General features: G+C 57.0%; 12 protein-coding genes across 12 annotated transcripts; 8 read left to right on the top strand and 4 right to left on the bottom strand.

The window, feature by feature from the left end:
- Positions 1 to 623: 623 nt before the first annotated feature.
- On the top strand, positions 624 to 1746 carry B0I36DRAFT_244614 (arginase; the record flags this gene model as incomplete). The annotated part of the gene is made up of 3 exons (XM_046150072.1): positions 624 to 707; positions 788 to 1371; positions 1434 to 1746. 3 exons carry the CDS (start codon positions 624 to 626, stop codon positions 1744 to 1746), a joined length of 981 nt encoding a protein of 326 aa, XP_046011135.1.
- Positions 1747 to 2250: 504 nt separating this feature from the next.
- B0I36DRAFT_126570 (uncharacterized protein) lies at positions 2251 to 3049 on the top strand. Its single transcript, XM_046148130.1, has one exon. It carries the CDS (start codon positions 2332 to 2334, stop codon positions 2779 to 2781), a length of 450 nt encoding a protein of 149 aa, XP_046011134.1. The 5' UTR covers positions 2251 to 2331; the 3' UTR covers positions 2782 to 3049.
- B0I36DRAFT_126571 (uncharacterized protein) lies at positions 3050 to 4242 on the top strand. Its single transcript, XM_046148131.1, has 2 exons — positions 3050 to 3543; positions 3732 to 4242. Exons 1-2 carry the CDS (start codon positions 3317 to 3319, stop codon positions 4117 to 4119), a joined length of 615 nt encoding a protein of 204 aa, XP_046011133.1. The 5' UTR covers positions 3050 to 3316; the 3' UTR covers positions 4120 to 4242.
- Positions 4243 to 4775: 533 nt separating this feature from the next.
- B0I36DRAFT_324649 (uncharacterized protein) lies at positions 4776 to 5670 on the bottom strand. Its single transcript, XM_046154134.1, has 3 exons — positions 5362 to 5670; positions 5116 to 5221; positions 4776 to 4950 (listed from the first exon to the last, which is right to left on the bottom strand). Exons 1-3 carry the CDS (start codon positions 5489 to 5491, stop codon positions 4920 to 4922), a joined length of 267 nt encoding a protein of 88 aa, XP_046011132.1. The 5' UTR covers positions 5492 to 5670; the 3' UTR covers positions 4776 to 4919.
- Positions 5671 to 6099: 429 nt separating this feature from the next.
- B0I36DRAFT_324648 (uncharacterized protein) lies at positions 6100 to 6667 on the top strand. Its single transcript, XM_046154133.1, has one exon. The coding sequence runs from the start codon at positions 6355 to 6357 to the stop codon at positions 6526 to 6528; it is 174 nt and encodes a 57-aa protein (XP_046011131.1). The 5' UTR covers positions 6100 to 6354; the 3' UTR covers positions 6529 to 6667.
- Positions 6668 to 6828: 161 nt separating this feature from the next.
- B0I36DRAFT_363463 (uncharacterized protein) lies at positions 6829 to 7870 on the bottom strand (the record flags this gene model as incomplete). The annotated part of the gene is made up of 2 exons (XM_046158810.1): positions 6829 to 7388; positions 7456 to 7870. The coding sequence occupies 2 exons, from the start codon at positions 7868 to 7870 to the stop codon at positions 6829 to 6831; spliced, it is 975 nt and encodes a 324-aa protein (XP_046011130.1).
- A 1759-nt stretch (positions 7871 to 9629) lies between these two features.
- On the top strand, positions 9630 to 11525 carry B0I36DRAFT_349832 (Glutamyl-tRNA amidotransferase subunit B, mitochondrial; the record flags this gene model as incomplete). The annotated part of the gene is made up of 1 exon (XM_046156837.1): positions 9630 to 11525. One exon carries the CDS (start codon positions 9630 to 9632, stop codon positions 11523 to 11525), a length of 1896 nt encoding a protein of 631 aa, XP_046011129.1.
- A 94-nt stretch (positions 11526 to 11619) lies between these two features.
- On the bottom strand, positions 11620 to 13761 carry B0I36DRAFT_126522 (uncharacterized protein). The gene is made up of 3 exons (XM_046148129.1): positions 13313 to 13761; positions 13113 to 13254; positions 11620 to 13021 (listed from the first exon to the last, which is right to left on the bottom strand). Exons 1-3 carry the CDS (start codon positions 13721 to 13723, stop codon positions 11715 to 11717), a joined length of 1860 nt encoding a protein of 619 aa, XP_046011128.1. The 5' UTR covers positions 13724 to 13761; the 3' UTR covers positions 11620 to 11714.
- Positions 13762 to 14475: 714 nt separating this feature from the next.
- Positions 14476 to 17956, top strand: B0I36DRAFT_363460 (uncharacterized protein; the record flags this gene model as incomplete). Its single annotated transcript, XM_046158809.1, has 5 exons — positions 14476 to 16671; positions 16738 to 17622; positions 17697 to 17744; positions 17814 to 17824; positions 17890 to 17956. 5 exons carry the CDS (start codon positions 14476 to 14478, stop codon positions 17954 to 17956), a joined length of 3207 nt encoding a protein of 1068 aa, XP_046011127.1.
- Positions 17957 to 20528: 2572 nt separating this feature from the next.
- B0I36DRAFT_324639 (uncharacterized protein) lies at positions 20529 to 21155 on the top strand. Its single transcript, XM_046154132.1, has one exon. It carries the CDS (start codon positions 20717 to 20719, stop codon positions 20999 to 21001), a length of 285 nt encoding a protein of 94 aa, XP_046011126.1. The 5' UTR covers positions 20529 to 20716; the 3' UTR covers positions 21002 to 21155.
- A 133-nt stretch (positions 21156 to 21288) lies between these two features.
- B0I36DRAFT_324638 (major facilitator superfamily domain-containing protein) lies at positions 21289 to 24017 on the bottom strand. Its single transcript, XM_046154131.1, has 10 exons — positions 23557 to 24017; positions 23366 to 23490; positions 23219 to 23314; positions 23068 to 23155; positions 22959 to 23007; positions 22567 to 22900; positions 22443 to 22508; positions 22293 to 22384; positions 21999 to 22210; positions 21289 to 21930 (listed from the first exon to the last, which is right to left on the bottom strand). Exons 1-10 carry the CDS (start codon positions 23713 to 23715, stop codon positions 21697 to 21699), a joined length of 1455 nt encoding a protein of 484 aa, XP_046011125.1. The 5' UTR covers positions 23716 to 24017; the 3' UTR covers positions 21289 to 21696.
- A 1551-nt stretch (positions 24018 to 25568) lies between these two features.
- On the top strand, positions 25569 to 26803 carry B0I36DRAFT_126450 (ankyrin repeat-containing domain protein). Its single transcript, XM_046148128.1, has 2 exons — positions 25569 to 25804; positions 25886 to 26803. Coding segments are annotated over exons 1-2 (705 nt in total). The 5' UTR covers positions 25569 to 25802; the 3' UTR covers positions 26589 to 26803.
- Positions 26804 to 26851: the final 48 nt, after the last annotated feature.

Raw genomic sequence — 26851 nt, 5'->3', positions numbered from 1 at the left:
GAACTTGGAGGTGGTGTCCCTGCGGTCTATCTCTCGCTGGCCGTGGCAATCCTGGGCGGTTTACTGCTGGAGGTCTTCTTCTGGCCTGCCTGCCCAGTGCTTCTGTCTTCTGAGGAGCCCCCCGGAGCACCAGCACCTTAAAGGCAGGTGCCGGGCCAGAGTGTCGCAGGGAGGAATGGCAGCCACCGCCGGGCCCCGCCATCTCGACCCCTAATGGCAACTGTACGCTGGGCGTGTGTCATGCCCTCTCACACGCGCATGCAGGTGCGCGTGTCGTAGAGCCGCCCTCTGACCCCTCGCTTTCCGCACCAGGCCGCCAAATTCACATTGCGCCCTTTTCTCCCCCTCAAGAATGTCATTCCCCTTTCTCTCTCTGTCCGTCCGTCCGTCTTGTCTCCTCATTCTTCTATTGTCTCTTTCTAATTTGTCTCATCTCAATCTGCCCGTCCTGTCCTGCTGCACAACTCCCGGCGCATCCAGCCCCTCCCTGATCCGGCTTATTTAGAGTTACACACACCAGCAAACCTTTACACCACGACAAACTAGAGCGGCACCACCGGCTTCTGGTCTCACGACACACATCACCCACTACAACTTATACGGTACACGCGCGAGCAATCAACATGAACACCTCCATGATCCCCTCCAAGTTCTTGTCCCATCCCGAGGACATTGGTGTCGTTGCCGTGGGCTTCTCTGGCGGCCAGGTAAACGAACCCCAAGATCAGGCCCAATATGTCATAGTTGGCTCATAGGCCCCTAAACTGACCACGCTCACGCCCCGTAGTGCAAGCCCGGTGTCGACGCCGCCCCGGCCGCCCTTATCGAGTCCGGCCTCCTCACGAGCCTGCGCGATGAGCTCAACTACAAGCTGCACGGCGATGACCAGGTGCACCTATATACCGATCTCGTGCCCAAGGAGGACCCGCCCTACCGCAACATGAAGAACCCAAAGGCCGTGAGCAGCGTCACGGAGCGCATCGCCGACCAGGTCTACTCGCACAGCAAGGAGGGCCGGCTCGTGCTGACGCTCGGCGGCGACCACTCGATTGCCATTGGCACCATTGCAGGCTCGGCCAAGGCCACGCGGGAGCGCCTGGGCCGCGAGATTGCCGTCATCTGGGTCGATGCCCACGCCGACATCAACACGCCCGAGACGAGCGGTTCGGGCAACGTGCACGGCATGCCGGTGGCGTTCCTCACGGGACTCGCCAAGGAGGACAAGCCCGAGTACTTTGGCTGGATCAAGGAGGAGCACCGCCTGAGCCTCAAGAAGCTGGTCTACATTGGCTTGCGCGACGTGGATCCTGGCGAGAAGAAGATCCTGCGGGAGCACGGCATCAAGGCATTCAGCATGTTTGACATTGACCGGTACGTTGGGTCTGCGTCTTGACCCAAGAAACAGCTACTAATTCGGTTTTCCTTCATCACAGACACGGAATTGGCAGGGTCGTCGAGATGGCACTCGCCCACATTGGCAACGACACCCCGATCCACCTGTCGTTCGACGTCGATGCGCTGGACCCGATGTGGGCGCCGAGCACGGGCACTCCGGTGCGTGGCGGCCTGACTCTGCGCGAGGGCGACTTCATCTGCGAGAGCGTGCACCAGACGGGCAGCCTGGTGGCGGTGGACCTGGTCGAGGTGAACCCGAGCCTGGCACCGGAGCTGGACCACGGAGCGCACGAGACGGTGCGGGCGGGCTGCTCGCTGGTGAGGTGTGCTCTGGGCGAGACGCTGTTGTAGAGTGGGTGGGAGGCGGAGATGCAGGTTGATGATACCCGGCTGGGGGCGTTGGCTATACTTGATATCATAGAATGCAACGTGGAGTAATCGCACAAGCATCTCAATTGATGCAATCCTGTCTTGCGCGACCTGGTGATAGTCGATTTGGCGGTGGCCTGGGGCATGGGATTTCGCTTGCCCCGCCGGCGCAGCATGTGAAAGTCAACAAACCCCAAACCCCCACCACTTTTTATGCGTAGAGGCAGCACCTTTGCAACTGCCATGTGGCTGCAAGTCCGCATCTCTCAGTGATACCTCGAAATCAATTTGGCAGACCCGAACAAACTCTGCCGAGGCCCACAGGCGTCTCTTGATGCATTTACTCACACCGACAAGCTTCACGGAGAGAGCTTGTCTGAGCACACCAGGTAATACGTGGGGCGCTGTCTGCGCTGTCTGTCTGCCTGACCCGGCAACGGGCCCTTGTCCCGGCCGCTGCCATCTCCACCCGCGACCCCTGCCCAGCCACTCACAGAGCAGTTCCTGGTCCATAGGGCCCCCACCGGCACCCCGTCCCGCGAGTGCGCGTCAATCATTGAAGCCCACATGGCCCAGCCTGCCCATTTGCCCGTTTACCCATGGACCACCAGGCGAGGGTCCCTTGGTCCATGTTGTTGCTGCCCGGCTGGCCATCACGGATGTTGCTGCCCTCCGCCTCAAATGTGTGTCCAGGCCTGGGCTGTTAGACTCGACAACCCAGAAACCTCGACGATAGCAATCGAGACCTGCACAGCTCGTCAGCCCGACGCCAACCTCCCGTACATCCCTCGTCATCCTCACTCAACCTTGGTGGAGCGACCGGACCTCCAGCGCTGCCTGCTCTCTCGACCATACAAATCCTCCCACGTCCCCCCCGGTGTTCGAACACAGCCAAACCGCAGAGCCGCCGGGTCCTTGGCTGCATGCTGCATGCGCGCCTTTGCCGACTCGACCGCCAGGCACACAAGACACGCAAGACATACATACATACATACATATATATATGTATGCCCGTGACCGACTTTCCCGCGCCGCAACCTGAAACCCACAGGGCGCAGCTGCCGAGCTCGAGGTTTACCATCTCACGAACCAAAGTTACAAAACCGCCACGCACGGGCAGACGACCAGTAAGCTCTTGGGCGACATATCACTACAGTTCGACCACAACAAAACCGGGGCAACACAGTGACGGCGAATTCGAGTCCGTTCTCTTAAGGTGGTCATTGTCCAGGGAGCTGGTACAGAGATCTTAGACCAAAGGGGGGACAACAACAGGACGAAGCTTGCGCGGCTCGTAGCTCCGGCCTCCAAGCTAGCCCAGCGAAGACCACGACCACGACAACCGGTCCCGAAGACGGCAGCCGAATTCTCTGGCGGTCGATAGGACAGCGTCTCTTGTCGGGGCCCTCAAGCGCCAGGCGGCAAATTTATATCCAGAGGACCAATCGCCACAAGTTCGGGCACAGAGCATCACCAATCCGGCCTCTCGATCCCAAAATCCCTCCACGTACCCGACGACGACGGCGACAAGAACAACACCAAGAACAGCAACATGGTCGCTCTCTCCGCCGTGACCCGCACGACGGGCACGACCAGCACGACCGACACGTCGTACATTACGACCACGGAGCGGCGGCTCGCCCGCGTGCACCGGTACCACTGGCCGGCGATCCAGCTCAACGTGTGGATGCTCATCATGCTCGCGGCGTCGCTGTGCATCATTGGCATTTTCGGGACCTTTATCACACAGCAGAAGCAGCTGCTGCTGCCGATACCATGGTGCGTTTGTTGCCTTGCCACTGCTTGTACTTGTATGCTCTTGTCAGTGGGAGCTAGAGCATACAACACCCTTCTTGTCCCCCTTTCCTCTGTTCTCCTAGGTGGAACGCAGCGCATCAACTTGTGATTTTCGTCAATCCGGACCCCCCAAATCAATGCTAACATTTCCTTCGCTCGACAAACATTAGGGTCTTCCCATACTTCATTACCACCGGCGCCCTCACGGTCGTCTTCATCGCCCTGCTGCTCTACCTCATCGCCCAGCGGCGCCTGCTGCCCTCGATCGTGATAATCGGCGCCTTTGCGCTCTTCGTCCTCTGGCTCACAGGGCTCGTCGTCGTCAGCACGGAGCTGTGGGGCGGCGTCAACGGCTCCGGGTCCGTCGCGGGCAACTGCGACGTGCTCGTCTTCAACGCCGCCCCAGTCGGGGTCAGCCAGGAGACGCTTGCGTGGCTGGCGCAAAAGTCCATCTGCCAGAGCTGGCAGGCCGTGTTTGCGTTTGCGCTGATTGGGTGTGTCTTCTTGGTGTGGATCTTGGTTATTGCTATTCAGGTGTTTTATGATGATGATGCGTAAGGGGAGCTTACCTTCCCCCAGGTTAGGGGCAGTATCCGTATGGAAGGGATAATACTGGTTTTTTGTTGATTTTACAAGAGCGATTGAGAGGCAGAGAGAGAGTTGAGAGAGAGTTTGGAGGCACACAAGCCGGGCAGTATAGGGGGAAGAGGGAAGGCCTCTTGTCAGCGATTCTAATCAGGCCGTCTTCTGTCCCATCAGTCAGACCCCTAGGGGATCTGCCATTCGCAGGGCCAGCTGGATGTTTACTTACAAGCCTGCCTAGTGTACGCCAAGTATAATAGGCCTGTCTCGACTGCTTCCCTGGATTGCGCCGGCGTGGCTGAGTGTTGGACAGGGAACGTCCCGGCGGCACTAAACTTTGGAGAAGCAACGCATGTTTCGGAGCCAGACCGAGTTTTTGATCTTTTGAAGTAATGAGAAATGACTATTCTTGAGATTGCACTGGCAAATTTCGTGACTCTGATGATTGTGCTTACTCTAACCCGTAAATGTGTAGTGGCTTGTTCGGTGCTTCCGTGAAAGTGGTCTGCGCAAGAAGTATATGGAACCGTGGCAGCATCTTCGTTTAGGAAATGGACGTGCGTGAGAGATGCTGAAAAGGACTGCCTGCACGTATTCAATCATGGGGAATGGGAATTGAGGGCGAAGCGATATGTGGGAATTATTTCATTATTTATTCTTATTGTCTGCCAGACTAGCCTCTGAAAGGAGGGTCATTGCCTGCAGCGACGCTATCATTCGTTAAGCGTGGGATATCATATCTGATTCGTCAAAGAGAAATCACCTCCAGGCATGCTCTAGTTGGAGTACTTGGGGTCGACCTTCTTGCTGTTGTGCCAGAAGTCATCTTGTTAGTGATGTGCTCATCGTTCGTCGTAATATGGGTATCCTGGCAGGCAATATTTGGAAGGTGGAGATGTATGTGGGGTCAATTCGGACGTGGTCTGGTTGATCCAACTTGGTGGTGACGGAAAGGGAAGAGATAAGACCTACCCAGTCTGCTTCTCGTACTGCTCGCGGGCAAAGTCGGTAATCTTCTCGCGGTTGGACTCCGAGACCTTGTTGCCGTAGCCGGAGCGGTTGAAGAGCTGGTCGGCAACTGCGAGGGAGAGTGTCAGCGAGTGGACCTCAGGGGATAGGCATGATGTCATGCATGGGTGGGCTCTTGTCCATTATGACACGTCCACCCTAGAGAGCAAGAAGAGGAGTTTATTCTTGGGGGAGAAAGACAAAACTCACTCTTGTCACCGTAGTCCTTCTGCTGGGCCGGGGCAGCCGTGCCGTCGGCAGGCTGGGCGGCACCGCCAGCGGTGTTGGCGTTGTTGTGGCTGCCGCTCATGCTGTCCGCGGCCTTCTTGAGGAAATCCATTGCTGTAGTGGTGAGGGGGTGAACGAAGAGTTCTTGTGTGGCAAAGAAGGCTGAGTATGGAGAAGGATGGTTATGGAAGGGGCAGAAGGGAGAAAGGTCTAGGGGCAAGACGGAGGACGAGGACAATCTATATACGCCATGGGAGCTTGGAAGGGGCGGAGGCCTGCGGTGCCTGCCCCCGTTGTCGTGATGAGGGGTCCTGCCACTATCGACCGAGCTAGGCTGAAGCTGGAGCTCTAGCTGCAAGCAACCACTTCTTGGCTGGGCGTGCGCCTCTACCTTGGAAGCACGAGGTGGCCGGGCCAGGTGTGACGCCAGGGTGGGCAGGCAATGGGGCTTCAGATGCTCGCAGCCCCCACTGAATTGGGTTCCCCGGCCAGCATTCCTCCAGCGTTCTCCCGCCGATAAGCTCAGCACATCATGGCAAAGTCCCTGGATTGTGCAGCGTCCCGGTCACGATCCCTGCGCCGACTGTCGTCATTGCACGTCTGCCGTTCGTCTGACAGTGTATAGCGCCCTGAACTATCATCGCCGTGCTCCCGACGACACAGGTCTATGGTCTCGACGCGCGTCTTTGTGCAGCAAACAAGCTTCTTGGCTCTCGTGCCCGCCCTGCCTTAGCTCTGTCTCGAAAGTACCGCAACAGACGGCGTGCAGACCCCTCCCTCCGGGTGGGGGGTAATACACACACGTCACACCAGGGACTCTCTTTGCACTCCACGCCAGTACTACCAAGTGGTTGTGGAACAGCCTGACCGTGGCCAGTAGATGCAGTCTAAGTCGGTGACAACAGACGGGTGCTGGCAGCGCATAAGCCTTTCGGCACGTCCTTGTCCTCCTCGGGCTGGCCGAGCTGCAATGCAATGCCGTGTCTGAGCAGGACCCCTCTTCTCCTCATCGCTATCGCCGGAGCTAGACCATCTTGTGATGCCCACAATCCAACCCTGGCAAGCCTCAGGACCAGCCCAGCTTCAGCCACGTTTTTGGTGTACAGCACTGCCCCTGGCAGGAGCCCTCAGTCGAGGTCCAGACCGTAATTCCTAACCCATCATGTACGTGCGGGCTTCCTGTCCTGCATTGTCCAGAAGTGTACAAGCCTCGAGGATCCGCAAGAGATCGGACATGGGTTCCAAGCACGCTAGGCGACCTCACACGTGTGCATCAAGCCTGACAGGCCAGCCAACGACTCGTCGATCAGACGAATAAAACAAAATCAATTTTCATCTGTGAACGAAATTTGGCTCCAAACTCCACGCTGAAATCTTCCTTGACCCGGCGCAGCCAGGCTGAGCCCGCCGGGGCTTGCTGCTGCTGCCTCATCCCTCCTTTCCTCATCGCTAAGCAACGACGCCTGCCAGGATCGCCATGACAGTCCCATAGCAGGCGACAAGCATCATGGCTTGCCGAGCTTGCGGAAGGGCCGTATACTGTGAGTTGACGAGGGCCATCACGACGCCCACCCCAACGAGAAGCGACACAACCAGCCGGCCAATGAAACCAGGCACAATCAAAAAGGCCAGCACTGGCACGAGTATCGAGACTGATACGGCGCCGAGTGCTGCGACGAGCTCGTTGGCCGATGAACCAGGTTCGTCGACGCGCCCGCCCGAGCTACTTGACCCTTGCCCAGAGCTCATCTTGCCCGGCGGTGCGCGGTTGATGGTGTAAAATTGCGGAGGGCTTTTACCTTGCACAGGGGTTGCAGAGACATCTTCGTCGTTTCGTACACCATAGTCGCCAACTGGAAAACACAGCAAATCGTCAACATGGTCGAGAAATCGCGTCTCCAGCTCGTCGATGGGCGTTTCGTCGTTGAGGAATGTGCGGTAGTCGTGTACATCATCAACGCTGGCGCTTGGCATATCCTGAGTTGTATGAAACGACTTGAGTAGATTGTCTGCGGACTGGTCAGTGCCCCGCGTATCTGGGTCTGAAGTGAACCGTGTCTTTGCGGCCTCACTTACTGTAAAGCTCAAGCTTGAATCCAATTTGGCCTAGCAGATGAGTCTTGTGCTGGTACAGCTCCCCGTTGGCACTCTCCTCGGCCCGCCTGGACTCGGGCGAGATATGCCCCGGATACATCTGCCGGTTGTGAGCCCCAGCGTCATCTACGCCGTGAAGCTGATCCTCTAGCTGACATATCTCATCCTGTAGATGGAGGAGCATGCGGTGAGTGAGCTTCCCGAATCTCCTGTACAAAGGCTGGATTGGCAAGCCTTGCCCGTCGGGGAACCTGGCTGCAAGCTTCGATGCAAGCAAACTGTAACCAGTTGGCGGTGGGCTGATGGGCTCGATCGCATGTCTGTGGTCGTTCAGATGGATGAAGCTGCTCGGGTACCCGACTATGGACTGGGCAGGGCTGTGTTGCTGGAATGGCATGTTGGGATGTGGACCTTGAGACCTAGAAGGCGTCCTGAGCATTGGCCCTCTATTCATGCTACCAGACGATGACGGCGGCCGGCCATATATGTGGCCGTGGACGTATCCCGGGCTCATGCTCCCGGCTGTGCTGTGAGGACTCATCGTGTCGAACAACTCATCGTGGTGGGGACTCGAGGCAATCGAGCTCTTCTGACTCAGTGGCGAGCAGGTGGCTTTCAACATCGTCGGCGAGCCGTAAGGTGGCCGGCCTGGGTACTGCTGGAATACTCTCGGCGGCGCATGTTGCGGTTCTTGGTCCAAGACATTCAGTGGCTGTAGCTGCCTGGGAGGCACTCTCTTTGTTCTTGTTTGTCCCCTCCCTCGTCCCCTGCCATGTGCGTGATCCACGATCCTCGAGCTGACTGGACTCCCAGGCTGTTCGTAGGTCATTGTGCCGTCGCTCGAACCCCAAGACCCAGAAAACTGTCCTTCAGCCTGTCCATTTTGCATAGGTTTTGACGGGAGTGGCTCATCTTCTGGCACAGCATGAGACTTTATGGAGATGGGTTCGGCTGTGTTTTCTGGCCCCTGCGCCGGGCCCTGGACGACCTCTTCTTCAGTTGTCCTCGTGTCCTGGACTGGCTGCTCGGCGTCATCTGAGGAGCTCTCTTCGCTTTCACTGGCGCTGACAGGAGAATGTACGGCCTGCGGACCAGATCCGAGGGCGCCCTGGCCAAGGGCCGCTGTGCCGTGTGACACTGGCAACACTGAGCCCATCTTGCCCGAACCGTTGGGCTCAGAGTACTGCAGCCGTGCACACAAGCATGAAAAGTGTGACCCGGGACGAACTATTTGGGACGGATGCGAAAACGTTGCTGGCTGATCCGAAGGACAGTTTGGAGAAGCAGTCTAGAGAACCACTGCTGGGACGCGTGTCACAAGTCACAAGCGAGGAGGAAACCGAGATGCGGTACACTGGAGAGGCTCGGGCCGTACGGAGCTGACAGCCGCGGCGGGCAAAGTCGATGCAATGCACCAAGGACGAGGACTGGTGGTTGGGATCTTGGCTTGGGCGATGAGGTGGAAAAGGCACGTCACAGGATGGCAGGAGCAGCAGCAGCAGGTTTGGCGGTTGAGAAAAGGAAGCAACAGCCCGAGGGCGGGTGCGTGTGCATCCCTCGCTCCCTCCAGTGCCGCAGAGGATGGGCAGCTTGCGCATCATGCGACTCTGCATCAGCACAGAGACACCATGACGAGACATTGTCCAAACCCCCAGCCAAGCAAGACAAGCTGCAGCACAGAGCCTGCCCGGCACGGCAGGGCGACCGATTATGCACGCGGGCGGCTGGTGTGGCACACCCGTCACCACCACTCGGCCTCGCAGCGATGCAGCAGCTGCCCTCCACCTTGAGTTTCGGCTATGGCATCTCCTGCCTGGTCATCAGTCAGGCTGCCAATCCTGCAAAGCCACGTCGGCTTCTCATTTATATATCGGCGCCTCGACTGCAGGCAGCTAATGCTGTAGCAGCGGCAATTCTGGAGCCTTGGTTTCAAGCTGGGCGTTACAGTCAGGAAGTTAGACGAATGAGCCCCAGCAAGCTTCAACGAAACGGCTCTGGCGCCGAGGCTCCATGTCCATTGTCCATGGGGCACTCGCTGACATAAGCAGATTTTTCTGGCCGCGAACCACTTCAACACCAGACCAAAGCTACTGGAGCTTGAGAAGATCGGGCCGCAATCACACATGCAAATATCTCGGCACCAGTGGTCGCCCGCCATGGCGCGTTTGCCTCCTGCGACACTCAGGCGCTACCTGCTACATGGCAGCCTTCCCACCGCAGGCTGTCTGTTGCGACCTCGAGCACCACAGGCCTCTTGCAGCAGGACCGCTCCGTGCATCTCCACCAATCTTGGTTTCCACGCGACCCCTCGGCGACTTCTTCAGAGTGCTGCAGCTGCCACGACGAACACACCAACGGGCCCTGCCCACGTTCCCCTCCGGAAACAACTCAAAGAAGAAGCCAAGCAGCTCAAGGCTTCAGGCAAGAAGAAGAAGAAGAATGCCAGCAACCAGGTCGTTCCCGGCTGGGAGCTGACCGTGGGCATCGAGATACATGCCCAGCTCAATACCCCACGCAAGCTCTTCTCGCCTGCCGCTACCTCCTTCAACGACAACCCCAATACACATGTCGCGTACTTCGACCTCGCTACCCCTGGCAGCCAGCCAATCTTCCAGAAGGAGACTCTGATCCCAGCTTTGAGAGCAGCCCTCGCGCTCAACTGCGAAATACAACCCACCAGCCGCTTCGATCGCAAGCACTATTTCCACTGGGATCAGCCTTCGGGCTATCAGATCACCCAGTACTACGAACCATTCGCGCGGAATGGCTACATTGACTTGCAGCCTCGCGATGGTATTGCTGCCGAGGACGAGAATGGGCTCAAGGTTGGCATAAAGCAAGTACAAATGGAGCAGGATACAGCAAAGACGCTTGCGCAGCCGGACAAGGTGCACTGGATCGACTTCAACCGTGTAGGCGCACCACTGATCGAAATCATCACCCACCCGGATATCCACCACCCTGCAACGGCTGCTGCCTTTGTGCGGAAAGTCCAGACAATCCTAAATGCTACGGATGCCTGCGTCTCGGGTATGGAAGCAGGAGGACTGCGTGCCGACGTCAATGTGTCCGTCCGTCGCACTGGAGACCCTTCTGCGCCACTAGGGCAGCGGACCGAGATCAAGAACCTCAGCAGTTTCAAAGCAGTGGAGGACGCAATCATTGCGGAGCGTGACCGGCAGATTGCCGTTCTGGAGAGCGGTGGCAAGATCGAGGGCGAGACACGAGGCTGGTCCATTGGCGCCACAGAGACTCGCCGTCTCCGTGGTAAAGAAGGAGAAGTCGACTACCGATACATGCCGGATCCCGACCTCGCGCCGGTTGTCATTGGCGACGATCTGGTCGCACATTTGCGAGAGACACTGGGTCAGCTGCCGGACGTCGAGGTGAACGAGCTCATCGACACGTTCGAGCTCAGCCCAAAGGACGCATTGTCACTTGTTGCTATTGATGGCGGCATGCGGGTGGAATACTTCTGGAACGTAGTGGATGCTCTCAGGCAGCGCCTGGAGTCACGGCCCAACCGCGACGCTGGCAAGGACACGGCATGCTTCCAGCTCGCAGCCAATTGGACACTTCACGAACTTGGCAGGCTCACGGCCGACAAAGCAGACCCAGAAGACCAGCAGCTCGGGTTTACTGAAGATGGGCAATGCCAGCGTGTGCCTATTGACCACCTCGCTGATATCATATTCTTCCTGCACAGCGGAGATGTAACGGCTAAAATTGCGAAGGAGCTACTCTGGGTCGTTTTCCGCGGCACGATCCCCGCCGAGTACGCCAGTGTGGAGGACCTGATTGAGAAGGAGGGACTCTGGTTCAAAGAGCTTTCCGAGGCCGAGTACGAGGCTCTCGCAGACCAGGCTGTCGAGGGGCAAGAGCACGTTGTCAAGCAGTTCGCCGACTACAAGAAATACCCCGAAGGCAAACTCATGTTCCTCGTGGGGCAGATGGTCAGGCTGGGCTTGGAAGAGCGGATCAATCCGCAGAACGCGGCGGCAGTGCTCAAGAGGCTGCTCGAGGAGAAGTACGTTCCTGCCCTGAAGAACTAGAGGCCGTAGTCCGTCAATAAAAGGGACATGCAGTTTGTCGATTTAGAAGCGAGATGCCATACAGGTTAGAGCAATGCCAAAATGGGGTATCAGAACAACTATCGAGTCTGGTCTAATTAGTCTATCGCCCAGCGGCCTCACCCGAAGTGTCTTGAGTACATTTTGCGCTTATTTCGCCACTCCAAACCCTCAAGCCGTTACACCACCCGCGCTGAAGCACTCGAGACACCGCTGCAACGGCCGGACGACCTGCCTGAGCATCTCCTCGCGCCACCGGTCCGCCGGCGCGATGCGGTTGTCTAGCAGGCACCATTTCACGACGGCGGCGTACTCGGGCCCGGCCTCGTCCGCGACGCCCTTGAGCCACTCGGCGGCGGCCATGAAGTCGAGGGCGTCGCGCTGCTGGGCGTTGGCGCCGGGGCCGAGAATCTCGCGGTCGTGCTGGCGCTCGAGGGGGGACCGGAAGCACAGCTCTAGCAGGGTGATGCCGAGACGGGCAAGGGCTGCTGAGGCGGTGGAGCTGTCTCCTCCAGATTGGGCTTCAGACGGAGGTAAGGGGCCAAAGTCTCGGGGGATGTAAGGCTGGTCGAAGAGTGGACGGTATGGCTTTGCAGGGTCTTCTGCAAACACGATGGACGACTTGTCGAAGCAGCGAGGCCCGTTGGCAGCTAGCCAGGGCGAGTCTTGCAGCTGGAGAAGCGACGAGGCCAGGACGAACGCGATGGCAAAGGTCTCCCTCCGGCTCGGAAGGGGTGTCCCCGCGTCGCCAGACAGGACTTGTCCCAGTGTAATCGTGTGTGGCATCTCGGTGTGCCTGGCGATGGAAGAGATGCAGTACCTCCGGTCTTCTTCTGGGTGGTGCAGGTACTCGCGGCAGTCCGGGTCGGCAGCTGCTGCGGAGGCAAGGGACTCGCAGAGGTGGGTTATTGGGCGGACTCCCTGCCTCCCTGCTGTGAGGCCGTCCTGTGGCACCGTGAGGGAGATGGTCGGCGTGAACTGGACTTTGGATCTATGAACGGTCGTTATCGTTGTCATCGTCGTCGCCCCGGTCGTCCGTGGATGCTGGTGATGGTGGTGGTGGTGGTGCGGTTTGGAAATGCTGGCCTTAAGAGCCGACAGGGTCTGGACGTTGCCGCCCGCCTGCCAGACTTTCCTGGTCTCGACCAGCACGCGGCTCTCCGCGACTAGAGGCTTGTTAGTGGTCTCCTCGATCGTCGTCGTACAAGCCGCCCAGGGATCCGGTGTCTCCTGCGTCGACTCGAGCGGGAAGACCATCTGGAACTTTGCATCCGTCTTGCAGGATGCACGGTGCTGCAAGAGGAGCCTCGCGGCGTGTGATCTCTTGCATTGGCAGCTATAGGCCGCGGCAAGGGCTCGGAAGAAGGCCGTGGCGGTCTTCCAGAACTTGCAGAGGGATGCGTCTGCGGCTGCGACGACTCGCGCCGCTTCCATAGTTGTTGTCAGGCGTGCGTCCTTCTCACTCGAGTCTAGCAGTTCTGCGGGGTATTGTCAGTCTCTAGAATTGTTAAGAAGAAATGACAAAAGACCACAACGAAAGCAATAAGATTCAGGAGGTCGATGGCTCACTCCATAACTTCTCATTGCAGTCTCTGAGCTGCTTCAAAAGCCGCTTGCGGTTGCTCTCGCCCTGGAGAAACTTCATCTTGAACATCTGGAGTCTTTTCTCGTCTTTGTTCATAGGCAGCTTGACGCGACTCCGGGCTGCAGGCTTCTCGTAAGGTCAGCTTTGCTCTTTGAGGTTCAATCTAGACGTCGCTGTATCTCACCTGCGTAGTCATTTTGTCTTGGATGAGATCCGAGTCGATCTGCATATCGTTACGGAGCTCCTCGAGCGTCTCGTGCATGCGACGCACGTAGCTGAGATAGAGATCATGGGCCTCTCCAAGCTTGCTCTCCAGCAGATCGGCTACATCCGCGTCGCTCCATCGTCTCCCTGTCGGGTCGTTCAACAACTCCGTTGCAGACTTTGGATCCACAACCAGGGGCAAGACGAGCAGCTTCAGGTGGCGCTTGAAAGCGAGCTGTTCGTTCTTCAGATCCTCGGAGCACCGCAGCCAGATGGTGCGTAGCTCCCTCCATGCCGCCACCTTGAGCGATATGCGCTTGTATGCATCGATGGCCGCAATCGCCAGTGGAAAGGCCCCAAGGACCACCCCGGCGACTTCAAAGCCAGACATTGAACGAGAAGTCGGCGGATCGGTGAGGAATGTGTGAGAGAGGTCAAGATGGGAACAGGTCGGTGGTCAGAACAGACAAGGCTGTGGCTGTGGCCGGACGTGTTGGACCGGCAGGTGCGGGGGGTTGTCGATGACCAGGGTACCTTCCCACTGATACTGTACATCTATCCATCTGGATACCTGCAGGTCGTGAGGGGCAGGTTGGCCAAGTTGCTTGCACCTTGCACAGAAGCATTTCATGCGATCGAGGCTGACCAAGGTATCCTGGCCGTGTTGACATCGTCTCAATGTGCGCGATCTCGCACGAGGAACCCTCAGCATGGAGACGACACCGTCCGCTCCTGACGGGTCCTAACTCCCCACAACAAGCACGATTTCGGATCGTGCAATACGCATTCGAGAGCTCCTCCGCAGCGCAATCGCCGATCATGAGCGTCAGTCTGCCACAGAAGAAGGAGCTCATTCACCGGCTATCGACGTGAACGATGCGCTGGAGCGATTCACGCTGTGGGCTGGACAGCTAGGGGCGTTGCTCCCGGCCACGGCAAAGCTCTCGTTGGACTATCGGCTTCTCGATGCCCCAGAGACAAGCGAGAGGATCTGCGAGGTCCTCGATAACCTAACGGAAGCCGTCTCGGGATGTAAGTCCCATGCTTTGTCATGCTCCAGCGTCCCCAGTCTACCTGTGTTGACCAAACAAAGTGGCAGAATGTTTCGGAGTTGGCGAAGGGGAAAATGGGCATCCCCATACCATGCCTGATAGCGGATGGGCAAACGACACTTTGCCGGCGGAAACGGTCGACCAGGCTCAAGGAGACGAGTTCGCCGTGAAACCAAACGACGGGGCTGAGATCCCTGATGAAGCGGAGCTGGATGCCTCAGCAGAGGCCACCTCGCTCCTTGGGATCATTTCTGAATATCTGAGATCGCTGTTCCGCATCGCTGTATTGATTCGCAAAGCGGGCCCTCGCGACCGATTCAAGCACGCCCTCCAGCATTCGGACACGACCTTCACAGATATCCTCGACGTGAGCCATTTACGAGAAAAGTATCCCAAACTCTCCCCGGCAATACTCAAGTCCTTGGGAGCTGCGAATGCCAAGAGACGACAGTTCTTCAAATACTGCCGAGACCACAAGACACGACTATCACACGAACATGAAGAAGAGAACCGGCCAACAGGATCCCGCGCTGCCCGGACTGAGCTGGTATCGAGCAAAGCCACGACGTTCGTCCAGCCTGTACTCTTGGACACCGGGAACTACACTTGTGAGATTGATGAAGACGACGCAGTCTCTCAGATGACGGCCTCTACAGTCAGCGGTGGCAAGATGACCTTGTCCCTCCCACGCCTGGCGACCTTGTCACCGGACGGTGATCCGTTCGAGTGTCCGATCTGTCGAACATTTCAGGACTTTCTCACGGAGCGTGGCTGGCAGAGACACGCGTTCCGAGACCTCAAGGCGTACTCGTGTACCGCGGGTTGTGACAAGATGTTTGGCGACCGTAGTCGCTGGTTCGAGCATGAGTTGGCAGAGCACCTGACACGATATACATGTAGCCTTTGTGTCTCTTCGTCCGAGAGTTTCTCCGAGTCCTCACTTCGACGACACGTCAGTCAGGCTCATAGCACAGTCCCGGAACATATGATCAGTGGGCTTCTCTCATCTGGCAGAATCTCAATCACGAGGTTCCGCAGCAGCGACTGTCCATTCTGTGACGATTGGGGCACTGCACTCGTTGCTAAGCTCGATCCGGCCGGGACACGATATGGGCCCGAGAACAAGGGCATATCAGTCACAACTAGCCGATTCAGGAGGCATGTGGCCGCCCATCTGGAGCAGGTGGCCATTTTCGCAGTACCGAGGGAGAATGAGGAGGATGAGCTCGAGGATGGTCCAGGTTCTAACGCCGCAGGGCCAGCTTCCGTTGCGAGCTCAATAACGTGGTCACTGCATTCAGGTGGTCCCAGTGAGGATATAGATGTGGATGAGGACTGGGAAAACCCCGGGGAGCCACAACTACTATCTGGTCGTCACGGCATGATGTCTAGTATTGCCGAAGGTCAATCACCCCCTCAGTCCAATCTTTCCAACAGACAAAGAGAACTTGCCAGGATGTACATGGACAGCAATCAGAAGCTCGAAGACATCCTGGACGCCCTTCGGGAGTTTCCAGAAGGCCGCCAACCGCTGCCTGAAATGGCGGACGACTCGTTTAATACAGGAATGGCTGATGACCACCCAAGCTTGCCGGGAGAGCTGGAGCAGAGAGGTGATACAGTCGAAGGAGTGGCCGCAAGTCTCTCCCGGGAAGAGGATACGGCAGACAAAGAGGGCAACCCAGGTACAGAAACGGCGCAAGGGGCAACTGATGATGCGAGTGTGGATGTCGCACGTATAGCCGCTGACGTGATTGAGGCGGACCGCCTGGCCGAGGCGGAACAGGAGTTGCGCGATGAGGAGATGGAAGTATTGTACCAGATCCGCTTGACCCACAGACGTGAACGCGAAGAGAGCGTCGCACGAAAAGAAGAGGAAGCCAGAGCGCGTGCTGCTGGCGACTCGGTCGCCTTGGCTGAGATTCGGTCGCGTCATGCGGCGGAGCGGGAGGCAAGCGCATTGCCCGAACTGCGGCAGATACATCGACAAATCAAGGAGGGCCAGCAGCGTGACAAAGGAGAGCCGGAGAGTGAGGCAGACGAGAAGCCCTACGAGGCAGCCAACGAATCCGCAGAAGACATGGATCTAGTGCGTGCCGCCCGAGAGAGAGCTGACGACGAAATCCGGAAAGAGGCTGAGGCTGCTGCTGAGGCTGACGCCTTGACCGCAGCCCATCATCGGGCTGAAGTTGAAGTTCTCGAGGCGATCGAGACTGCCAAGAAGCCTCAGGCGACCAACCGCCAAAAGTCGGAGAGCACTCGCTGCGATCTCGTGAACGAAGCAACTGTGCGTCACACAAAGTCCAAGGCCATGCCGCAAATGATACAGAGGGCTGACTTTTCCTTTTCACAGGTTCCCGGAAAGCGCTGCCCGAAGTGCACGGATTTGGTGTGGGTATTGCCTGGCCGCTGTTGCCCGTACTGCGGCACATATGTTGGCGAAATGCCCAGCCAAGAAGACTGCCATAAGAGGTTCGGGACAGATGATGAAGAGTCTTGGAAGCGGGTGATGGAAGAGACCGTTCTGAAAGATGAAATTGCTGCTCGGAAAGAGCTCGAGAAAGTGCTCGAAATCCAGGAGGCGGCCCGCGAGCAAATAGCTCTGGAGAACAAGCGACGGGGAAAACGGCCTGATTTCTCGGCTACTGCGATAGAATACGAGGATCAAAGGAGAGATCCTGGCGAGGCTACGCAGTTTACGGCTGGCCACATCGGCAACAACATCCGTGACTCCGCGGGTACACAAACCATGGGAGACGCCAGATCCCCTGACGAACAAAGCATCGAGGATACCGTGCAGAGCTCCACGTCTGCACCAAACACATCGAAGCCCAATGTGGACACGGCGGACGCGCGCGTCTCTGCTACCACCACGGAGGACACGAGCCTGGAAACCGAAAGTACGGGACGTGTACCAGGGAGCTCGAACGCTAGCGACAAGGACGACTTTGTGGATCTGACCCACGTCGACCATCTACGCGGCATCAACAAATATTCAAGCGATCCGGGTGAACTTCCGAGATCCAACGAGGCTAGGGGCGAAGAGCCACTGCATTTGGCCGTGTCATCATCCACTAGCCAACTGCACAAGTCCCTCCCAGCCGGCCCGGAGACCATCGACACTGAGAAAAGGCAACATGCTGTCTTCCAGAAAACGTCGATACGATATTTGAAACGAACCGGGCTTCAGCGCCTTCTTGAGGGTATATTTCCGGGCCACTCCGAGTTTTCCATCACGGTAAGCACCATCATTGCCAATCCAAGAAGCATATCGGCCGTCGTAGCACAAGCTAACTTAGTACCACGTTACAGATGGATGACATGTGGTGGCGGTTTTCGGCTCCAAGAAAAGTGTCTCCTGTGAGTCGCACTTTGTCCTAATAGAGCTATTCGATGGCGTACCTTCCGTGACTGACACAAACCATACAGGATGAAATCAAGTAAGGAAATGCCTGCGGCTTCATCTCGGCTTGCCCTGGAGGACGGGACTAACTAAGGCTTACAGCCCCGCCAGACTTGATTATGACCCCGAATCGCCATTCACCTACGAGGACGTATACTCTAGGCCGTAACTTACATATGTCCTCGCGGCGTGTGGCACATACGAGAAGCAAAGACTTGGGTCAAGCACATTACAAGCCAATATGTAAGTTCAAATCGGCAAGATCAGGCCATGCAGATGCAACCAAGGATGGTAGAAGGTCACGAGCGCATGGTGCAAATGTATGAACTGACGACTTGTAGGACAATCATGGCTGCCAGGCTGGGGCAGACGGATGCTCAACCGAGGAAAATTCGGCGTAGGCAGCCCTTTTGCTCTGTTCTGCCTGGTATATGCTAGGATAAACTGCTAAGCAACTCACTCTATCATCTGTCCAGCCATCGACGGCCGGGAATTATTAGCCTCTGGTGCAGAATCGACTCTCCTGTTTCCTCCACCCCGTATTCGAAACTGCCATCAACCTGCCTAAACAGGCACTGCGGAGCTGCAGGGGCTTGGGGGCCGAAGAGTAATATTGGCGCCCAAGGCTCAGCAACCGATGAGATCACGGCCTTTGGGCGGCGTGCTGATTCGCGAGATGGCCTGCCTCCCTCCGCTTTCTTCTGAAAGACGCGGAGAATCAGCGCCGACAATAATCGAGCTGGCGATAAGCCATACGATCAGCAGGCAGCAAAGAATGCACGACGAGTGCGCTGACGGGATCAACGATTGGTCTCGGGCACACCCGCCCCTGTCACTAGGGACGGGCCGTGGACTAGGCACCCGCCATGTTCGCATTGCGATAGGCCTGATTGAAGGAAAATGCCCGTTGCCCCGCGCCTAAAGGTCCTGAAACCACCAGGGCTATGTTAAACTTCCACCTCGGCGTGCCTCCCCTCTGGTCTAAGTACGCCTGTGTGCTAGGCGTGGTGGATAGCTATTAAAGCGCCGACAACGCACCAGCATCTAGCCCCTCCTCTCTCACTCTGTATATGTATGCAATATATTGTCCACAGTCTTTAGCGCACTTGTCCTGCTCTTTATTGTGCACCGTTGCCAAACATCGCTTCGACGTCGCCCTGAAAGAAGCGACAATTCGCCCACTACGAAGCAAGTCTGCAAAAACAGCAACACAAACAAGAAAAGATGATCCCTCAGGCAGTCCTCTTGTTCATTTGCGCGACTGCCTTCCCCTTAGGGGTAGCTGCTAGACCGCAAGGTGACACTGCCGCGGCCATTCGCCAAGTGCAGGCAGACGAGGTTGCCCCCGAGCAAGGTCACTCCTGGAGATCGTACGTCCGCATCATCCTCTCTCTCTACACAAACACACAAGAAGTATGGAAGCACACACATGACACATAAATAAATGCCCGCGGTCTCTGGAATAATCCGGGAAGCTAAGCAGTCTTAAGGACGCCCCTCCCGACGTCATCCAGGGCCGCGCCGTCGGCAGCATCGATGCCTTTGATGACCAGGGGTACGGCTACCATGGCGACAAGTGACGACGGGTGCGCTCTCGTTGTAGTGTAGTTGCGGTTGTCGTGTGAGCCTGGTGAACAAAGTGGCTGCACACACATGGTTTTGAGACTTTGGCGCGTGTCCGGCAAAGCAAGCTGGGGTTGCAGTTGATGGCTAGTGGTATGCCTTCTTGCTCGACAAGAGGCATGACGTTTGTATATATTCATCCATAATACTACCATCACTTGGACTTGGGACTGCGCGGACTCTGAACCGGCACAATGATCGGCATGACTCCGTGTCTTCAAAGCATTACATGCAGTACTGCTCATTCGGCTCCGATCCTGACCGTGTGCGTGTCTGCATATGTGCAGCACCCTCGTGAACTTGCTTGATCTCCTGGCGTCACGATCCTTCTCAAGGGGGCCAAGTCAGCATCAAACAACCCGGAAACGTAGCTGTGCGTGGTGAATCACGAAGCATGGCATTGAATATGGCTGAGAGTGAGGCAACCCAGAACGGTGGTGTGCTGTGCCGAGCCTGTTTTGATTGCCGAGCCATGCTATCAGTGACATTTGCAGGGAACATTCGCACATGAGGCAGAACCGCCTCTCCTGGCTTCTGCGCCTACTTTAGTAACAGTACACATCTGGAACTGCCATGAACCTGCCCAATCAGGCATTGTGGATCTCTGGCGGGCGTATGGGACTCAACTTGTCCTAAAAGCCTTACCTTAATTAGTGGAACCCACAGTGGAACCCACAGCAGCAGGGCTCAGCAGGGCCAAGTGGCAAGTGCACGGCAGGGCTCAGCACCCGCGATGAAGTCACGGCCCTAAGCGGCACACTGATTCGCCCAATGTCGCCCCTCCAGGGATCGGCACTACATCATCGCACGGCTGACACGTTCCACTGGGCCAGCACAGCATCAGCAAGGCCATTCGCGAGGGGCAACGATCTGCTCCGGATGCTGCACCCGCACTGCCAATGCGGCCGACTCAGGGCTGGGCATCCATCATTGCAGCTGCCCCAGCACCGGAGGCCAACCATGGTAGTACTGTAGTAGTAGTCCCCCTAGCTCTAGGGGTTCACCTAAGGGTCTCTGACGTCTGCAGGGTCTTTGTTTTGGCTCCCGTCTTGGAATACCTCCGTCGTCCTGTCTTGCGTGCTTGGCGTGATGCTTAGCATTTAAGTGTGCCACCGTCTGCCCATTTTCTGTATTTTAGCGAGATACTTCATCTACACAATTCCAAAGATATTCATCTTCTATTGAGCCCACATCTCCAAATCATTACTGTGCATATCATCATTAACCCATCGCACAACGTCTCCTGAGAGAAACACACACCCTCACACACAAAGCCCACACATACACACCAAAAGCAAAGCCAAAAATGATCCCCCGGACAGCCATCCTCTCCATCTGTGCATCTGCTGCCCTGCTGCCCCTGAGCGCAGTCGCCAGGCCACAGGACGTCACTGCTGCCGGACTCGCCGCGCTGCGCAGTGTACAAGTTACCACCACCGACGAAGTGACGGCGGCCGCCAGCAAGAGAGAGCCCGCGGTCGTCGTTGTCGGCGGCGGTGGTAGCGTTGCATTCGAGCAAGCCCGTTCACTAGAATCGTGTGTAGCCCCCCTCTTATCCTCATTTTGTAAAGTTGACAATCAGCAAGGCTAACATGTGATCATCGCAAGTCTTGACAATGCTGCCAAGGACAACAACATCCTCATCAAGCACGCCCCGCCCGACGTTCTCCAGGGCCGGAGCGACGACGACGATAGCAGCACCAGCACCAGCAGCAGTGGAGACGGCGACGACGATGACGACGACGCGACCAAGGGAAAGGGCGGTAGCGGCAGCAGCGGCAGCACTGTTCACCACTACGGCACCAGCGGAGGCGGAGGCCACGGGTCTAGTGACGGCACTATGGCGCGGCCGGCCGCTGGGTTTGCTCTGGCTGTCGGGCTGGGTGCTGTCGTTATGGCCAGCTTGATGAATTAGAAGGGTGCTCCTTTAGTCCTTTTGGCCGAAGAGGGGTTTGTATGACTACTATTGTTTGGTGTTTCAATTTCAAATGGGCAAGCAAGCGAGGTTTTGATTTTGATGGCGGAATGTATTGTTGTACGATGGGGACATTACCTCTGTATGTGACCATATTTTCTCTCATGGGCATGGGGACGACGCATGCAGCAGACACGAGTATGCGAGGAAAAGAATATTATTTGTGCAAAGGCACCATAGGACCGCAGCTACCTGGACCCCGTACATGTGCCTGCATGGGCTCTGATACAACAGCCTGCAGGCCAGCTTGAAACCCAGCTTGTGCGCGGGTCCTGCTTCCAAAGCGACTGTTCAGCCTCAAGCCATCAAGCCTAGTAGCCGTACAGGTTGACGTGCGTGCCCGACTCCTCGGCGGCAGCCAGCAGCTTCTTGTTTTCGCGCTTCAGCCAGATCCGGATGACCCACGCGCAGCCGATGGACAGCAGCGCAAAGCCCGCAGACGCGCCAAAGCCGATGCCGTAGCGGGGCTCGTCGTAGCTGGGCCACAGGTAGGCACCGTATATGTAGCCAATCTGGCCACCGACATTCGTCATTGCGAGGACAACCTGTAGTGTTGATGTCAGCTAGTGGTCCTTGTTGTATCTTGGGGTAAGAACAAGAAGTGTCAACTCACAGCCTTCTTCTCCTTGGTCTGCGAAAGTGTCGATGACGCCCAGCCGATAATCACCGAGTTGACAGAGTACGCGCCGATCGGGAAGATGAAGCATGCAATGTAGCGGGCCACGGTGTTGAGCGAGCTAGCAGCGATGACAAAGCCGACAATCGCGACGCACAGGCCGCCAGTGATGTGCCAAGTCCGCTCGTGGTGACGACCGGAGCTCCAGCCTATATTTCGGGAAGAGAGATGTGTCAGTATGGGGATGGTAGGCATTGGTTCGGGGACAGCCCAGGCCAAGATATGACGCACCTGTAAAGATACCGGCGGCGCCAGCGACGATAAATGGCGGACATGTGAGGACGAGCGTGATGGTCGTGTTGAAGCCGAGAGTCTTGACGACACTAGTGGAATGTGCGTTAGGCAAGATGGTCAAGTTTTCATGATGACGAATCCACTTACGTCGGGAAGAAGCTATTGAATGAGCAGGCGCTGAGGTGGAAGTTTTGCATGAGACAGAACAGCCAACTGTGCAGACGAGTTATTAGTGACTGACAATACAAGCTGGGCCAGAATGAGTACGTACGTCCGCTTGTCAGAAGCAGCCTGTTTAAGCCCAGCCCAAGCACTGACTTGGCCGTCAATCGAGTCGCCAACACGGTCTCTCTCCATGCGGGCATGTGCGAGCTCGCGCTCTTCCGTGGTGAGCCACCGCGTAGTCAGGGGCGTATTGGGGAGGAGCCAGAAGCCAGCCACCGCGACAAGGGCCGTCACAGCACCCTCAATGATGAACAGCCACTGCCATCCCTTGAGCCCGCCGAGACCTGACATGCCTGCAAAGACTCCGGCGGCGATCAGACCTGCGAAGCCCGTTGCGAGGATTTGGGCGCAGTACAGGACGGCGATGCGAGTAGCAACCTCTGTTGTCTAACGTCAGTCTCAGATCCACATGTATTATGACACGTCACTCAAACTTACCTCGACGAGTGTAGAAAATGGATAGCATATATGTGGCTCCAGGATAGAACTGCCACGCGAGTCAGTGCCTTAAGGCAGCCTTTTAGCGAGCACAGATAGATTGACTCACAGGCGCTTCTGTGATTCCGAGGAAGAAACGGCAAGCCACGAGGCCTCCAAAGTTCTTAACAAGAGCGGTGCATGCAGATACCACAGCCCTGTGGGATGCGGTCAGTGTCTGTGCTCATATCGTGCGGAAAATCTGAGATAATGCCACATACCAGACAACCATCCATGAGCTCATGTAGATGCCGGGCTTGATCTTCGTGATGAGCATGTTGCTTGGGATCTGCATCAAAACGTATCCCACAAACAGGCTGGCAGAGAGTTAGCATCGATTGCTAGCCGACCGACTGCCACAAACTCACATGCTGATGGTGGTATTGAATTCGAATCCGCTCATCCCGAGATCCTTCTCTATTCCATTCAAACGGGCCGACGCCAAGGCATTCCGATCGATGTAGTTGAGGAAGTACATGAAGCACAGTGTTGGCTGTTTTATTACTGCTCGTCAGCATGCCGACACCGCTTTTCCCGGGAACAGCCCGTTCGTACTGACCATGATCCGCCAGTCGAGCTTGCGCACAAGCGCTATCTCGGCTGGGTCTGTCTTCATATGGCTGCCTGTGTGGTCCACCTGGACTGCCGCGGCCTTCTCGTCGATAGCATGGCTCTCGCCATCGCCATGGTCGATGTGGTCTGGGCTCTGCTTGATCATTTTGATTGAGGGGTGGGCGACAAGGATGAAACCGCAAACGGAGTGTATGAGTAGCTGAAGAGTTGCAAGACCTCGCTGGACCAAAGGAGGGACCGAATGGCGCTCTGTCGCAGGGTGTCGTGACCTGTATTATACCCCATCCATCATGACCTGGCAGAGTCGCATCGAGCGGCATGTCTCCCCCGCCCACCCAGCAGTCTGGGGAAAGGGCCCCATCTGTCGCACAGACTGCGACTCTCGCCTATCGAAGGGGACACATTTTGTGCCGAAAGGTGTCGCCATTGTGGAGGATGAGCGTGATCGGTGCTTGGCAGCATGGAGGCGTCGTCTTGGCAGAGGGCGAAGGCATGGGGCGTAGAGGCTTAAGTAGTGCCTCCAGCGCTCGGCAGGCGGCCATATCATCCCGGCTCCCCCGCACTCACCCCCGGCTTGCCCCCAGCAGCGCACGGATGATGGCACTGGACGACGCGGTGAGTGAGTGCTGGTGTGTGCTGCCCCTGTGATGGGAATGGCACCCCCGCGGTCGGCGTAAGAAGAATGCCCGAAGACTGATCCACCTTTTCCCCAGATCTCCCCAGGTTTCCCCAGCCCAACAAATTGTGTCTGGGTCTAAAGCTCATCTGCTGGATGCTAAGGGTTGTCTCATGCGGGGATCTGCGCCTGAGTCCGAAAGATCGTGGAATGTGCAGTGTTGTTTCGGCGGACTTCAGAAATACGGCCGAGACTGAAATCTTTGGGTGATGGCGGTCTCAGCGAGCAAGCTTCTGCGAGACTTCGAAAAGCATGCGAGCATCTCATGTCGTCCTCCAATGTCTGGACCAGCTTTAGCTCATCCCGTTTCTGCGCTGCAAGGCTTCGGGCCGAGGGGGCTCATACTCGACAATCGGACGCGACGAAGTCCCTGGCCATCGTCCGCAGTGTCATTTTGGTGGCTGAGACCACAGCAAGCCTACTTGTAGCGGAGGAGAACAAGGGTTATGCCGCGAAATGCATCTTTGGGCAGGTCATATTGTCGATAGTACGGACAACATGATCGGAGTGATGCTTTCCATCTGCGTTTGATATTGCGCTTTTGTCCAGAACTTGCCATTGTGGGCAATTTAGCCGTGACAAGATAACACGAGATCGGGCTGGGCACAACCACAGTACAGCTCGACCGAAGAACCAATACCATTATCCTAAACACTTTACGCGCGGGGTGTGGCTTACAATGCGGAGATACAAGAGCAAGAAAACTCCACAACACATATCTGTCTGCATATTGATTGCTTAGGGTCGTACAACGATATCCTCAGCGAGTGAGTCTTGCAAGTGGGACATTCTGGAGGCAAGCAGGGGTCGGTGATATGCGACTGGAGGGTTTTGTGGCCAACTAGCCCGTGACCAAGAAACAAGAAATCTCCAGGCCAGTAGATCCAAGCGAATGTGTCTGTAGAAGACCCCGTTCAATAGACAGGCTCTGCCGGCGCTCACCTTTACCGACTTTCGATTGATGACAGCCCAAGAAGGACCTCGAAAGACCGGCTCACTGCTTTGGAATCGGCGTTGGCTCCAAGCTGTCATGCTCATGATGAGTTGGGCTGCTAGATTTGTACCTGCAACCGATGTCGTCAGGCAGGATTGGTTGTCCCAGTGAGACTGATCTTCACCGGGAAGCCATGGGACAGGGAGTGGGTTGAAGACAAGACACTGACATCAGTAGGGAGGTCTGCCCCAGGATGCGCTAGTGCAGGGGCCGGCACGCGGCGGGCGTGGGGAGAGCCCACTGATCGGCAGGCGCCGCCGCCCAGCCCGAGCTCCTTCCCCACGACACAGCCACGCGTCGTTCATGCTCTCTTCTGTATTGACTTCCAGACTCAACCACACCCGCCCAGCATCACCATCGACGGCAAAGTTCGCGGCGCAATTCCTCACAAATCCACCTGCTGGCTCAGGCTTCCCTTCTGCTTCATCGCACCTTGGCCTTCTGATCGCGCCACGCTCGTCGCTGCTCTTCACCACGCCTTGCTGGACAGGCTCCGCAACACACGTCATCGCCAGCCAACGACCCCACCCTCGTACTCCCAGTCTACACATCGCCACAGGCCATGTATGCATTGCGCTTCACCCTTCCAGACTCCCAGATGCTCCTGATGGCTCTGCTTGCTAACATGGAGCCTCCAAACTCCAGGATCGACCCTTCTCAGCGACTGTGGCGTGCCGTCCACGCCAACGACACCCTCCTCGTCCAGCGCATCGTCAAGGCCCACCCGAAGCTCATTCACAATCCAGACACCTCTCCGGCTGGACTCTCTAACTCAAACCTTCATCTCGCAGCTTCGATGGGCCACGTAGACGTAGCCAGGGTCCTCGTTTCTCTTGGCCACGAAGAGCCCACGCCCGCCCTGAACGAGAACCACCAGACTGCGCTCGCCCTCGCCGCCGCTAATGGCCATACCAACGTCGTCCATTTCCTCGCAGAAAGGTTTCCAGAGTGCATTCTGCGCCGCGATTCCAAGGGCAGAGACTCCATCATGGAGGCCAGCCGCGGCGGCCACGACACTGTCCTCCAGCTCCTCCTCACCTACGTCCCCGACGGCCACGAAGCAGCTGTTCGCAATGCCGACATCGACGGCAACACTGCACTACACTTTGCCAGCAGCAACGGCAATCTCTTGGTCCTACGTACGCTTCTTGCGGCAGGTGCTGATGCCGAGCGGAGAAACGCCTGGAGCTGGACGGCTATCGCGTACAGTGCCACGGTCCAGGCCGAAGTATACCTGCGCGGTCTGGTGGCCGAGACGGAGCGGAGGCGCCGGGCCGCCAGCGACGTCAGCGATACCAAGAAGGGCGGCGCCGTACGTCTGGTGGAGGAGGTGGGAGGGGCTGATTGAAGCGCCAATTCGAGTGGACAGAGTGAAGTCCTGTGTGACTGGACGAGGTACAATTGATGAACAGAACCGAAAAGCTTGGAAGTCGCGTTGAATAACGCAGCAGTGGGCATCTTGGTTTCCTTTCGGGGAGGATACCAAGTCCAGGCTGCCCTCCTCTGGACTGCAGCATGGTCTTCATAGATCAACGACACTCATTATGACAGCACACGCGCGTCGATATACGTCATAATCCGTCTGGCCACAGTCCGTCTGGATATTAGGAC

Source organism: Microdochium trichocladiopsis (genome assembly GCF_020744255.1).
Source record: "Microdochium trichocladiopsis strain MPI-CAGE-CH-0230 chromosome Unknown B0I36scaffold_6, whole genome shotgun sequence".
NCBI classification, from domain to species: domain Eukaryota; kingdom Fungi; phylum Ascomycota; class Sordariomycetes; order Xylariales; family Microdochiaceae; genus Microdochium; species Microdochium trichocladiopsis.
The sequence above is the reverse complement of the archived record's forward strand: the minus strand, read 5'-3'. Positions and strand labels throughout refer to the sequence as shown.